General features: G+C 45.2%; 1 protein-coding gene across 2 annotated transcripts in view; it reads left to right on the top strand.

The window, feature by feature from the left end:
• Nucleotides 1–1,702: 1,702 nt before the first annotated feature.
• The window catches only part of LOC118636952 (cytosolic beta-glucosidase), a 123,387-nt gene continuing 110,786 nt past the window's right edge, over nucleotides 1,703–14,303 (top strand). For both annotated transcript variants that reach the window (XM_036271946.1, XM_036271955.1), the window contains exon 1: nucleotides 1,703–1,762. In XM_036271946.1, the coding sequence (XP_036127839.1) occupies nucleotides 1,705–1,762 (58 nt within the window). In that variant the 5' untranslated portion in view covers nucleotides 1,703–1,704. The remainder of the gene's footprint in view (nucleotides 1,763–14,303) is intronic.

The following is a 14,303-nucleotide window of genomic DNA, read 5'->3' on the forward strand; positions in this document are numbered from 1 at the left end:
ATCCCACAATACACAGACTGCGTATCAAGTGTGGGGTTAGAATGAAGATGATTTAGAGCTGCATGATTTCAGAAAGTACACCTTCCATGCCCCTTATCTCCGACAGCTATTCATGGATTTGCTTCTCTGAAAAGGAGAAGAAACAAAGAGGGAGCAAGCCCAGGAGACGGACGCAGGCAGCGGGTTCTGTGGCTGGCTCGGCCGCCTGCAGACAGTACATGAGGAAGCAGGAGAGCAGAGGTGTTTGAACAGCTCAGAGATTTATAGTTCTGTCAGAGTGTTTGGGGATGAATTAGTTATAGGTATAGAAAACAATAAATATAAAAACCAGACAGTTGATTAACCCCAGAGAAAATAAAAAGTTGCAGGTAAGCATGGTATACTGCATGGTTCAATTTTGAACGGTATATAGTCATAGTAATGTAAATATCACACATTTATTTCAACACAAAGGTAATCTTAGCCTGTTCTGTGGATGGAAGAGAGAGAGAGAGGAAACTAGGATTTTCTATTCCTATATCCAGAAGTCAATAATCATGATCTAAACCCTAAAAACATACGAAGAAGACCACTTGGAAGTAAATATAGTATTCTCTTCTTATCCACAGTTTCACTTTGAAAGGTTTCAGTCACCTGCGGTCAACCGTGGTCTGAAAATATTAAGTGAAAAATTCCAGAAACAATTCATAAGTTTTAAATTTCCCACCTTTCTGAGTAGCGTGAAGAAATCTTGCGACGTCAGCTTGTGTCCTGCCCAGAACCTGAATCATCCATCCCCTTGTCCAGCGTCCTCACACTGTGGGCACGCTCTGAGTGTCCGTAGGCCACCAGACTGACCCTCGTGGTATCACAGTGCTCGTGTCCCACGGACCCTTATTGTGCTTAAAAATGGCCCAAAGACAGGAGTGGATTCATGCTACGTCACAATGTCCACAGCACACTCTGCGCATCATCTCATCACAGGGGCCCTGCCTCCTGCCACGGCGTCACCGGAGGAGGGGAGTAGAGTGCAATAAGATATTTTGAGGCAGAGAGACCATATTCACATAACTTTTATTATGGTATGTTGTTAAAATTGTTCTATTTGCTATTAGTTAATAATACACTGTTAGTTTCTTGCTGTGCTTAATTTATAAATTAAATTTTATCATAAGTGTGTGTGTATAGGAAAAAAAATACATATATATATATATATATATATATATATATATATATATATATATAGGGTTTGGTGCTATGCATGGTTTTAGGTGTCCACTGGAGATCTTGGGACATGTCTCCCTCAGAAAAGGCGCTGTACTGTACCAGAAGAAACTGTTGAAAATAGTTACCTCTAAGGAGTGGGGATTAGGAACTGGGAGGGACTGTCTAAGGGAAAGTTCTGGTAGGGTTCTGTGGCTTTATAAGATACTGTCCACAAGGCCAAAGGTCAGATGAGTGGGTACCCTGCCAAGGCGGGGACTAGACCAGCACCCAGGGTCGGAGTCTGTGAGAAATCAGGGTGTGCCTGGAGGGAAAGTACAGAGGCGCCCCTGGTACAAAGTGTCTGCGTCTTATCAAGGCAGTGGCCAGTCAGGGGGGCCTGGAGTCGGGCTCCTTCCTCATTTGCATACAGCAGTGCTCTGTGTGACCCGGCAGGGTGAGAGCGGCTCGCTGTTCGCACACGGCCACAGGGCACAGCGCTCCGAGCCGGCTGTCCGGGCCATGGCGTTCCCTGCGGGATTTGGATGGGGGGCCGCCACCGCCGCTTATCAAGTGGAAGGTAGGGGAGCTCCCTTCCCTTTGCTGGGGCTGGGATGAGTTTTTTCTGGTGGGTTTTTTTTCTTTTTAAAATTTTTTTCTATATTGATTTTTAGAGAAAGAGGAAGGGAGAGGGAGAGGAGATAGAAACATCGATGAGAGAGAACATCGACTGGCCGCCTGCTGCACGCCCCCCACTGGGGATCGGGCCCACGACCTGGGCATGTGCCCTGACCGGGAATCGAACCAGCGACCTCCTGGTGCATGGATCAATGCTCAACCACTGAGCCACACTGGCTGGGCTCTGGTGGGTTCTGTATGTGTCAGAAAGAGGGGGGGCGAGGAGGCTAAGAGAAGGAAAAGGACTGCAGAATCCGTAACTGTGCAAATGAAACGAAACCGTGTCCCTCTGCACACAGAAGAGGCGCCCAATCTGTGGTCCTTCCCCGGGACACTGATGGCGGGAGGGCTGAGCACCAAGCTGCCTTTTCAGTCAGTCCCGCCTTGCCTCCGACACCAGCTGACATCGCGCCAGATGCTCTCGGCCTTGGCCATTGGTTTTGGGAACACATTTGCCCCAAGCCCCCTAAAAACAGCAATATTTCCTATTGGCTGGAAAAATATGGGGTAACTGAATAGACCAGCCCTCTAGGAGTGAAAGCGAGAGACGACCTTGGCCAGTTTCCTTGTCAGGAGAGAGGTCGGACAGGTCGGAGAGGGGGTCACAGACAGGAGCAGAGAGGGAGCTGGAATGAAGTAAATAGAATCAGGTTCTAGAAGCAGCAGGCCTGGCGGCTGTGATGAGGAGCTTGGAGCCAGACTCCCTAGACCTGGGATCTATCTCTGCATTTTTTAGATTTAAATTTATTGGGATGACATTGGTTAAAAAACTATATAGGTTTCAAGTGTACACTTCTAGGATATAGCATCTGGGTATTGCATCGTGTGTCCATCATGCAAAGTCAGATCTTCCAGCACCATGTAGCTGACCCCCTTCACCCGATTCTACCTCCCAGCCCCCTTCCTTCTGGTCTCCACCACACTCTTGTCTGTGAGTTTTTGTTTGTTTTTCTTGTTTGTTCATTTGTTGCTTTTAGCTTTGTATGCCACATATGAGTGAAATCATATGGTTCTTAACTTTTTCTGTCTGACTTATTTCACTTAGCAGGATATCCTCAAGGTCCATCCATGTTGTCACAGATGGCAGTATTTCATCCTTTCTTACGGCTGAGCAGTATCCCACAGCATGCCACCCCTTCTTATCCAGGCATCTACCAAAGGGTACTCGGTTGTTTCCATGTCTTGGCCACTGTGAATAATGCTGCGATGAACATAAGGGTGCATATGTCTTTGCGAAAAAAAGTTTTGAAATTTTTTAGGTAGCTACCCCAAAAGGGCGTTGTGGGGTCAGATGGCAACTCTATTATTAATTTTTTTAGTTGCCTTCACCGTCTCTGCGTTTTACCAGTTTTGTGTGACTTTGGGCAAGTTACTCAGCCTCTCTGGCCTCCTCATCTATAAGAAAGAGAACTATGGTTTGTGCCTTGTAACATTGCTGTGAAGTTCAGGGAAGATGGGCCTGTTAGGAGGTGGGGCTTGGTAAGTGCTCAATGCGTGGCGTTTATATTTACTGGGGTCACTGAAGGGTTACTGAGAGTGACTCACTGTAGTATGCTGCAGTTAACTTGGCATGAACACCCCATCAGGTATACAAGACAGGACAGTAGGTTTCGGGTACCAGTGTCTAGGTCCTGCTCGCTTAGCCCTCGGGGATAACCTTGCCAGTCCATCCGGGGTCCTCCCTTCACGGGGTCTCGGCGTGGCTGTGTCTCTTCTGGAAGCTGTCTGTCCCGAGCTTTTGCGTATGTGGTGGCTGCAGCCTGGTTTAAGGTCTTTGTCTGCGGCCTCAAACTGCTACTGTGCTGCTTCCTCTCTATCAACAGCCCTCAGGGTGGGGACATGACCCAGCTGCCCGCTCTCTTAGTTAACCAGCACAGCACCTCCTATCGTTGGCCTGTCGCACCTCTTCCCTACCCTCTTCTGCTGGGTCCGTATCCCAGTCCCAGCACTTTCTAGCTGAGTGACTGTGGGCAAATAACTCATTTGACTCAGTTTCTTGAGCAGGGAAATAAATTTTACTCATTTCGTTAGTAAAATTAGGGAAATGGTCACGCCCACTCTGTAGTTTTGTTCTGGAGATTAAACCAGATGGCCTATGTAACGGGGACACCAGAAGGCCTGGCACATCGTATCCAGGAAATAGCAATAGCAACAACACCTTTATTAATAATCCTTGTACGATTACTTTTACTAACAATAGCATTGCTATTATTGTTCTTTGCCCTGGCGGGATCCTCTCCTGCTCTGTACTGACAGGTGAGTGACTTGTCTGCTCTAGTTGGTGAGAACGCTCGTGCACACTTTGGACGGCAAATTCGAAGGTGCTCCCTTCTTGCTCATTCTATCAGCGGCTGCTGGGAGAGCTGTTGTTCAAGTGGCCTTCCACCACGGCACAGGCCAGACGGCAGGACATCAGCACGTGGGTTTGTTAGATCAATGTGGCTGGATTCAAAAGCTAAGGTCACCCTGTTGCTTTTTTTTATTTTTGAGAATCTGAACTTTTAGGCTGCCGTGGCCTCCGACAGTCTGCAGCCTCCTGAGGAGGTCCCAGGCCCCCAGCAGAATGGAGGACTGAGCGGGAATTGTCTACGATAAGAAATCTAACGTTCCGTGATTTGTTATAATGATGTGTGATAAAACAGGACCACGTATCTCTTTCCACTGAGTTTCAGACCACAGCCGTCTGCGTAGGTATCTTTGTTTTCAGAGACCCTCTCGAGAGCCCTGCGCCGTGGTTATGACTCCACCTTCCCCACTTACCTGGATGCCCTCGCCGCACCCTGCACAGAGATGCACGTATCTGGGCTCTGTTGTTTGGAAGAGAAGCCACCGCCAGGGTCACTGCAGGTGGGCTCATGGAAAGGGGCAGGACAGAGCCTCCTGATCACTGGGTCTCCTCACATCCTGTCTACTTGGTTACATAATCACCAGGCCCATGGCTCGTCCTTCTTCCCGTCCTTGCTCATATCCTTTGTGCCGCCTCTTGTGACTTCCCGGTTGACGGTTGTACCGACGCGTCTAATGTAGTGTTTATTATGTAAGAGCTGACTGTGGGGTGCCGTGCGCCTTTTGGCGGGAAGCACAATGGAAACCTAATGCATATTAAACAAGTGGAGTAAGCAGGAGGAAAATTATGTGTTTTAGGTGGGTTGTGAAGAACATTGTCGAGCCTGTAAAAATGTATTTGTTAGAGGAAGAGGCAGGTAATCATCGTTCTGCAGAAGTGAGTCCCATGCAGTATTTCAAAGGGCGGAGAAGCTCCGTGATTGTTAACCCTTCGGCGGAGGTGACTCTGCCTCTGTTTCTGCCTGGAGGGACGAGGAGGCCAGGACCGCGGGTAGCTCGGTGGCTTTTTGTTTACGTTCTCCTTGGAAAGCTGTGGAGCAGCTATGAACACGGCATTTAAAGCTGATTCTAAAGCCCTGTCACTCCCAGCGACTTCAGGGAGGGCTCCTGAGGGTGAACATTCTCTGGGAACCCCCACAAGTCCTAAAAAAAGCCTAGCCCTGGCCGGTTTGGCTCAGTGGTTAGAGTGTCCGCCTGCGGTCCGGAGAGACCCGGGTTCGGTTCCCACTAAGGGCATGTACCTCGGTTGCAGTTTGTCCCCGGCCCTGGTTGGTCGTGCGGGTGGCAGACACTCGATGTGTCCCTTTCACATCGATGTTTTTCTCTCTCTCTCTTCCTCTCTCTCCCTCCCACTCTGTCTGTACAAAAAATGGAAAAATGTCCTCGGATGAGGATAAAAAAAAAAAAAAAAAGCCTAAACGACTCCGTTAATGCTTCCTTGTGGGACCTGGGTTTGTGGTTCCTAAAGGGGCAGAAGCCTCAGGGTCATGAACGTTGTTATCCGTCTTGGTGCCGCACTGAGTGAGTACCAGTGTAATGTCTGGGTTTTGATTTAACTTTGACTTTGGCTTTGTGTAGGCAGAAACTGGGGCGGGCCTCAAACCTTGGCCATTTATCTGCCACGGTGTGTCAAAAATGAAAGTCTGTAGTTGAGAAATTTGGGGTTAGTTGTGCAGTAAAAATATGGGAGAAGGACCAGGGCAGATGCAGAAATTGGTTTCAGGTCCACTTTGTGGAGATGCTATGAAGGCTGTGTCTTCTCAGGTACCTTTGAAAAACGCAGTTGGTCCACACAAACCCGAACTAGAGGTACATTCCATCCACATGCCATGACCGCCAGCATGGGTCCTGAAGACGTTAGACCATTTCCTGTGTGCTTTCTCCATTCAACCCGACTTGGCTGGGTGTCTGGGTTCCTATATCCTGCTAAGCCCCTTGGATTAAACAGCCCAGTTAGGGACTTGATCTTTGGGCTACCCGTGGTGGACATCCAGAACAGGGCTCAGCTGACACAGAAAGAGGGAAAATAAGCATGGTGGGCGGGGAAATGGAAAGAAGGGGTATGAACACATGTCCGAAAAACTTCTCACTGCTTAAAAGTTGATATGACAGAAACCACTCTCATTTCTTTCCTCCAGCTTCACATTTGCGACTCACAAAAATCTCAACGGTTGCCCCCTTTTTAAGTTGCACAATGAAATTATGTGGGGAGTGTTGAAAGAGAACGGGCTGCAGCAGGGATGACACTCAATATTCATCAGCTAATCCCATTACCGATCAGATGCCAAACAGTAGGTGTAGACCAGAGTCACAGCTGCATTGATTAATGAGGGTGGATGTCGCTGCAAACAACCGCTCTGGGACGGAGCAGCACCTCCACTGGCCGTTAGCAGCAGAGGCCAGATGTAAACAACTGTACCGGCCCAGGCTGGCCCCCGTGTCAACTAGTCGGTGCGGATGCAGCTATAAAAAACCATCGGGGCCACACTTCCATATGCTGCGTGAATTTCAGTCTTGGGCTTTTGAGTGGAATACATCTGGAATATTTCAACTCTATTTGTGGACCACTGGAGTTAAGTCACTTAACTTCTCCAAACCTCAGACCTATCGCCTGAAGATCTCCTAATGCTGCTCTCTGTTTTTGTTTTTTGAAATTGGGTGAAGATCGGAGAACTTTCACTTTGTGTTTCTTTGAAATTTGATTCCCTCAGCTTTTGCCTTCAGGTTTCTCATTTGGACTTCAGCTCCGTTCATTCCACTTTTCAGCCCCGGCACTGACATTTTCCTAGTGACAGTCATCGCTGTAGGCTTTAGGAACTCACTCTGACTCTTTGGTTGCTTCATTTTTAGGAAGCCCTGTTCTGCTTTCTGGATGTGGTCACCCTTCAAATATTCTTGAGAATGCTAGCTTAACAAATTAAGTTCTCTTTCTTTCGTAATTCTTCTTTCCGATATTACATTGAGATCTTTGGGTTATTTTTAATGTGGATTTTCTCTTTCATGCTCTTTGTGTTTGCCTCTTCATGTTTTTGAATGAAAGGCTATGTTGATTGCTCCCTGTAACTGAGTTAGGCTTCCTTTGAAGTTGGATGGTTCTGTCTAACTGAAACAGGGCTCATTCTAGAATCAGGGTTCTGTGCAGGTGGGTGGGAACCTGTGGACAGACAGTCCTCTTGTAAAGGTCAACGTGTGCCAGGGGAGGAAGCCAAGAGCTAGACCCCACCACCGCCAGATCACAAGGACTTTAAGGAAGGGTGTTTATGATCTTAACTTTTAGGTTTTCGTTCTCCACTGCCCTTCAAGTTCATGTTTGGCTCTAGACGTCTGCTTTCCTTGACCAGCTCAATGCGCGTCTACCCTCGTTAGGAATTCTTCCCTCTCATGTCACTCACTTTTATTAAGCATTTCTTGGGACTGCACCATGTGGAAAAGGCATTGCCAGCTGTTCAGTTTATGGGGAGAGGAACCCGTCAGACCAGCAGGGTGACAGGACAGATCATCTTTTTATTAGTTGCTGTGAGGCCCGCCCTGCTCTGTGTAGGTTGACCCAAAGGTTTGCGGGGGGAACTCTTGTTAACCCTTACCATCCCTCCTCAGTGTGAGAATTCATGTTGCAATTCTTTGTTTTAGTTTCTCAGACAATTCAGTTCTGTTTCCCTTCAGTTATCCGGAAATCATTTAGTAAGTGTGATATTCTACTGAAACTTTATTTTTTTGTTTTCAGCTTTATTGTGGATTCTTTTTTTTTAAAAAGTTACTGTCATTTCAATGGGGTTGTGAGAGGGAGAAGAATGACATTCATAGACTCCATTCCCCGTCTTGACATGGAAGTCTGTAGGAACATATGTCGACTTACGGAAGTGCCTCGTCAACCGTGGACTATCACTGAAAGTTAGCGAGTGAATTCCCCTCTCTTCTTCTTACGATCATCTTCCTCATCACTTCTAACACGTCCAACCTCTGGATGTGAGATTGGAATTATCTAGTCTTATGCTTTTAGAAGAGGACAGCTAATGTGGAATTTCAGACAGTATAAGCAAAGAAAGTGAGATAAGCCGACGAGGAGAGGAGAGACAGGTGCAGGAGGCTCCTACGGCCAGGAGAGACGGCGTGTCTGGGCATCCGCGTCTGCGGCCAGCTGCTCTAAGCCACCAGCCCCTCCCGTCATCTCTCAACACGCAGGTTCTCCATGTACCAGGTGCTGCAATAGCGCAGCTGGCCTCAAGGGCAGTGCTGAAAGGTATTGTACTACCATTGCTGTCATTATATCTGGGTTATTTATCAATAGGTTCTCCCTGCTGTGTGTTCTGATGTGCTGGCAAAGTTGTGAATACAGAATGGATATTAATCACATATGTTTAGGAAAAAAAAACCTCAAAATGTTTACATTATAAAAGTAATTAAAGATAATTGTTGAACATTAAAAACATATATACAAAAAAGAAATACAATTAAAAATTAGCCATAGAGGTATTTATAAATTTTGAGTAGGTGCTTTTAGTCTTTATATATTCACAGACTTTCAGGCTTATGTCCCTCCCCTCACCCCCCCCCACTCCCACTTTTGTTCACCCTAATAGAAATGTCCTGTAGATGCTGTCGGTTTTTGTCAGATACTTATAAATATCTCGATGAGCTATAACATGTCTGTACCTTTTCTAATCATCCAGTCCCCTCCCCCTTACCTGTCTGTAGATGCACATGGACAGCTAAACGTGAGTCAGTTTAGTTAACCTTGAAGAACAGCAACAGATCTTCTGCTTCTCAGAAATGATTGTAGGTTCTGTATATTGTCCTACCTATCTGTATATGACTTTTTTTTTTTTTTTTTTTTTTGTCACCACTAATTTCATCAGTTAAGATAGGACATTTGTTCATTTGGATGACTCTGTGGCGACATCATACTGGGAAATAAAAGGCATTACTTGTGCTGTTGCTCTGGGCCTGCCCATCTGGTAGGGGTTGCTTTCTAGGTGAGTTCACTGATGCACAAGGTTGAGTGGTCCTTTAAAAATTATTAGGCCGTCACACAGTGCCCAAACCAGAAATATGGACGCCTGCTAGACTCTTCCTTTTATGCTCTCTATTTAACCAATTATTTTCTATTCTATGTTCTCTAAAACTCTTGATTGCCTCCCTCCTCACCATTACGATCACCTTTCCCCTAGTTCTGAAACTCACCACTCCTTGTTTTCTTAAATTCTGTTTCTCTCTGTCCACTCGGCTCCCGTCTCTCCAGTGCATTGCTTCCTGCTTGGTCTTGTAAAATTCTGACCACATCATTCCTTTTTTTTTTTTTTTTTTGAGAGGTAACATTAGCCTTGAAATCAAACAGACGAGGTTTGAGCCCTGACTCCCCCACTTACCAGTTGTGTGATCCTGGGAGATATCTAAGCTTTGCATGCCTTCGTTTTCTCATTTGCAAAATGGGCAAGTGACAGTGTCTATCTCAGGGTTGTTGTCAATATTAAATGTGTTTATGAACATCAAATGCCTGGGCAGTGCTGGGCAAACTATCTGTGTTCAACTATATGTATTCACAATTTAAAAAAAATATTGTCTTGTACAGAATAATTTCTGATGTTCTTGCATGGCATTAAAAAACCACCTCTGTATTTTACCTCTGACAAATCCAAATTTTATCTTTTGCTTCTTCTTCATTGGTATCCTGTTATTTGACCAAAGCGAAGTGCGTGTGATTCTGTAAATGCGCCATGACCTTCAGGTGCTGTCGCACACATGGATCCCTCTGCCTGACTGCATTCCTGGCTATCGGCGTGAGCAGAGACCAGCAGGGGACAGAGATCCGGGCCACCTAACTCCCAGGCTGGATCCCCTCCTACTCCACATTCTGTCTCTTTCATATTCGTCCTCTGTGCTACTCTTCTGAGTGTGTCCCTGCGAGCTGGGTAGAGGTACTTAGGGATGGTGGTGAGGTGGGGCATAGGGGACCCCCAGACAAGCATTTAGTACATGTGAAAAATCTATTCTTATTTTAGCTATTTGGAACAACGTGGATAATATGGCTTTTTCCTGGGTGCATTTGGGTGTAACTCCTGGCTCCTAAGATGACTAATGTGAAAGGTGCTGAGATGGACCTTGGAGTGAGTGTCGGGACTTTGGATGCCACGGCGGTCACCACGGCAGCAGCTGAGGCTCCGTTGTCTTCCTTCTTCTGTGCTTCATGAGCCTCTGCCTTCAGGTGCCCTCACCGGCAAGCAGGTCTCCACTGGCTGCGGGTCTTTCTCCAGCTGCTCGCTCTTCCTTTCATTAGTGTGAATAATCAGAGTTTGATTGTAAGGTATGCCCGGGCCAAACACAAGGGCTTTTAAAATCGTCTGCTGTTTTAGATTATCCAGGCTACTGATCCCCCTTCCTTAGCATGGATAATTTACAGTGGACCGGGCTGAAGAATGTTAAGCAGAACCAATTGACAAAATAAATGAGATTTAAAAAATCCTTTACATTTTAATAATAGGAAAAAAAAAACTCCAACCTAGTTTACTTCTTCTTTTTTTTATTAATCGAAAAGGGCCTAGTTTATATTTTGAAACTCTAAATTTATTTGGTGTTATCTGATTCCAAGTAAGAATTTATTTTCTATGATGTGACCAATTATAGCCTATTTAAAATGTATTCTGATTATAATATGTACTTAGTAGAGGTAGGGGAAAACTTTTAAACATAGACAAGAGGTTGGCCAGTTTCACATTCAATGTCAAATATTATAACTATATTTATTTTTCAGCTAGGTCGTAGGGGGAGGGTGGGAGTCACTTCAAAGTCTGAAAATCTCTCCCTTGGGGGTGGAGGCTGTACATCTTTACCGCTAACGAGCAATCATCACATAGGGAAGGGCACTTTTGAATGGACATGTATGATTAGCAGGATTCCGGTCCTGGGAACATCTGAGCTCATTCATTTCTCGTTCTCATCCCTCTCCTCTTTCCCAATACATCCCGAATGCAGGGAGAAATGCATTTTATTTACATGTCACTTGACTGGGAATTTAGAGGACATTTTCTCTAAGGGACGATCTTATAAATAGGGCTAGGTGTCACTGAATACCCTTCAGGTGTGTCACGAGATAAATAGATTTGGGGGGCTGGCTTGGGAATTTGGAACAGATTGTAAGACGCAATGGTAAATTTCTTGGCAGTTGACTCATAAACAAGGTTTTTGAAACATTACCCATTTTTACATTGGGAATTTCCAAGCTAAGGCTTAAAGTCTCCCCCAACACCCATGAACAATCATTTAAATACAGGCTTTGAGACTTGGGGGGAAAAGTGCATTATTTACTCTAAAGACAATAATCTTCCTTTGGATTGTAGTCCATCATATAGATGCATACTTGGGGATCTCTGGAAGAGGAACATTTTCTCGTGATGGTCTATGACTTCATGTATCTTAGACATTGTTACCCAGGCACAGGTAGGAACGCACATTGCTACCTCTCTAACAGAGTGGGGGGGACGGAGGCTCTTTCACAGGCTGAAGTGTTAGAAAGGAGCTTCGGTGTTGCCCATTGTGTTTGTGTAAAGAACAAGATATGGGGATGGTGGTTTTGAGGACTCTAATGTAGCCTCTGGGTCCCCATAGCGCCAAGAACGTGGCAAATGTGGGCACACAGGTTCTTGTCACCCAACTGATTTAATGAAGTGAGAACTGAGGGTTTCTCAGCATAGATATCACACAGCTGAGGCCAAAACATCCTCTAGCATCATTGCAGTGCATTCTCTCTGGCTAAAATGAAAACCAGGTCTCACCATCCTAAAGCTATGATGTGGTGGCTTGCTATTGAATGATGACTTTTTGTTAGAGAGAAATCGTGTAAACTTCAGAAAAGGTCTGTGTCTGTATTGCACTGGGAGACCAAGGTTCTCTGGCATGAATTAATAATTAAATTCAATTAAATGAATATTTATTTGAATGACTACTTTGTAGTTCATCCTTGTTAGATATTCATTTACTGTGGTGGACAATAGAGCCTGGCGGTATAAAAAGTAAATAAAATGATCATTTGGATCCAACTTTTTAGTGAGGGAGACCATGATGTGATGTAATAAATCTAACAGAGAGACAAATGCTTTTGGAGAATAAATGGGATACAAGAATAATGTTCAGGGGATTGTACGGGCATCAAAACTGGGCTTTTAAGGAGTTTGTTTTGTTTTCAGGGAAAGGCATAAGGAAGGGTGTATAAGCAAAGAAAACATTTTGAGCAAAGGCACAAGAGTATGAATACTTCTGTTGTATTTTGCAGAACGACATAGTCGCCTCCCATTGGTAGGTAAGTAGTTTAGAATTCTAATACTTTAAAATGTGTTCGAATCATAGGCAGTTCTTCTTCAAGTATAGATGGGGTGGGGGTGGGGCATCATACCAGACTATATAAAATAGCAGTATTTATAGATGGGAACTAGGAATTTACCTTTTTTCTTTTCCCAATGCTCTGATAATTGCGCTGTAGATGGGTCATGCTTTGAGAAAGCCTGCCACAGGCTATGTTTTATGATGATAGGGTGACTGGCAGGATTTGAAGCTGGAAGGAGAGAATAGGGCCAAGTTGTAATGTATGTAAGGTACCAGGCTAAGGAGATGATATTAGGATCATATGCAATAGATTCCTGGCAGCCATACAATATTCTTAAGCAAAGAGAATGATATGGCCAGGTCTGTGTACTGGAGGTTTGCCTACAGTGTGGAGGGTGCACTGAAGGATGGAGACGTGCAGGCTTGGAAACTGTCGCTAGGCAATTGCAGTAGATGAGGCGTATGACAATGAAGACATGCATTTGGGTGGCGAGGACAGAACAGAGAGAGTGTCAAGAGATATCACTGAGGGAGAACAGAAGGATATGTTCATGAAAACAATGTAACACGTGAAGGAGATAGGAGGCAGACTAAGGTGTCTCTTGTGATTGAAATGTATGTAACTGGTTAGCTGACCATGCTATGAATAGAAATAAAATACCCTAGAGATGGGGCAGGTTGGGAATTTGTGTGATTAGGTTTACTTTGGGTTTGAGATTCCCTTAGAGTATTTAAGTGGAGACGCCTGGGAGGGGACTGGAATTTGTACCCCCATTTCTGGTTGGATTTGCCAGTAGTCACCAGTTCACAGTTGATAGCTACAGTCATAATGGAAGAGGGTCAAGACACAGCGTATGAACTAAGGACCCAGAGGCTTATAAGAAAAAGGAGCAAATGTTTCAAATTCTGTAATAAATGATGAAAAGAAGTGAAAGGATTCAAAAGGAACCCACATGAGCCCACCATTCTTTCAGAATGACTGGAAAGGTCTTTAGAAGCCTTTTGGTGCAGTGGTTTGAAAACAGTGATTTTCAAGAAAAATCTAACGCAGATCTCTGATAAAACAGGTAAAAACAGAGCTTCTCCGGTTGGGGGAGGAAGGAAGACCGTCTGCCTGTCCACCCAACATTCCCTTCTTTATTGCTTCTTCCCTACATGGCAGTTCTTGACTCTTCTTCAGGGAACGTGGTTTTACAACACTGACATCTGTGTATACTTATTATTTTATAGAGGCCAGAGAGATGGCTTGACATGGTCAATGTCACACAACTTGTTAGTGACAGAGGGGGATGTGATGTGAAAAGGCTCCCAAGGAACAAAGCAACAAAAGGCAGTGGGACCATAGCCGGAATGAATGGGCAGAAAACACGTGGTTCTAAGGGAAGGAGTCGTGACCCTTAGGGAAGGAGTGGAAGGGAGCTTAATTTTAGAGGCTAAGAAAACCTTTAGGGGTTCATTTTCTTGTCCATCTGAAAGTCAAAGCTGGTTTGTGCTGGGTTCGAGAAAGAAGGTGGATCTTTCCAACTTCTACAAAGTGGAGGCAGCTGTCATATATGTTGCTTCCCAGTTATTGCTCAGACCCCGTTCCAAGTCTGGTAGGAGTGAAACCTAAAAGGTGGAGTAAGCTGAAGAGTCAGAGTGGGAGGGGCTTAGCCGGGGGCAACTTGTTTGGGAGGCAATGGATGTCTTGGTAACTTGTCTTAAAGTTATATTTGCAAAGACAGCTTGCTCTTCTTATTATGCATATTTATTTAAGGAGGCTGTTTGGGGGGCTTGTGGAT

This window comes from Molossus molossus, unplaced genomic scaffold (assembly GCF_014108415.1).
Source record: "Molossus molossus isolate mMolMol1 unplaced genomic scaffold, mMolMol1.p scaffold_m16_p_1, whole genome shotgun sequence".
NCBI lineage: Eukaryota > Metazoa > Chordata > Mammalia > Chiroptera > Molossidae > Molossus > Molossus molossus.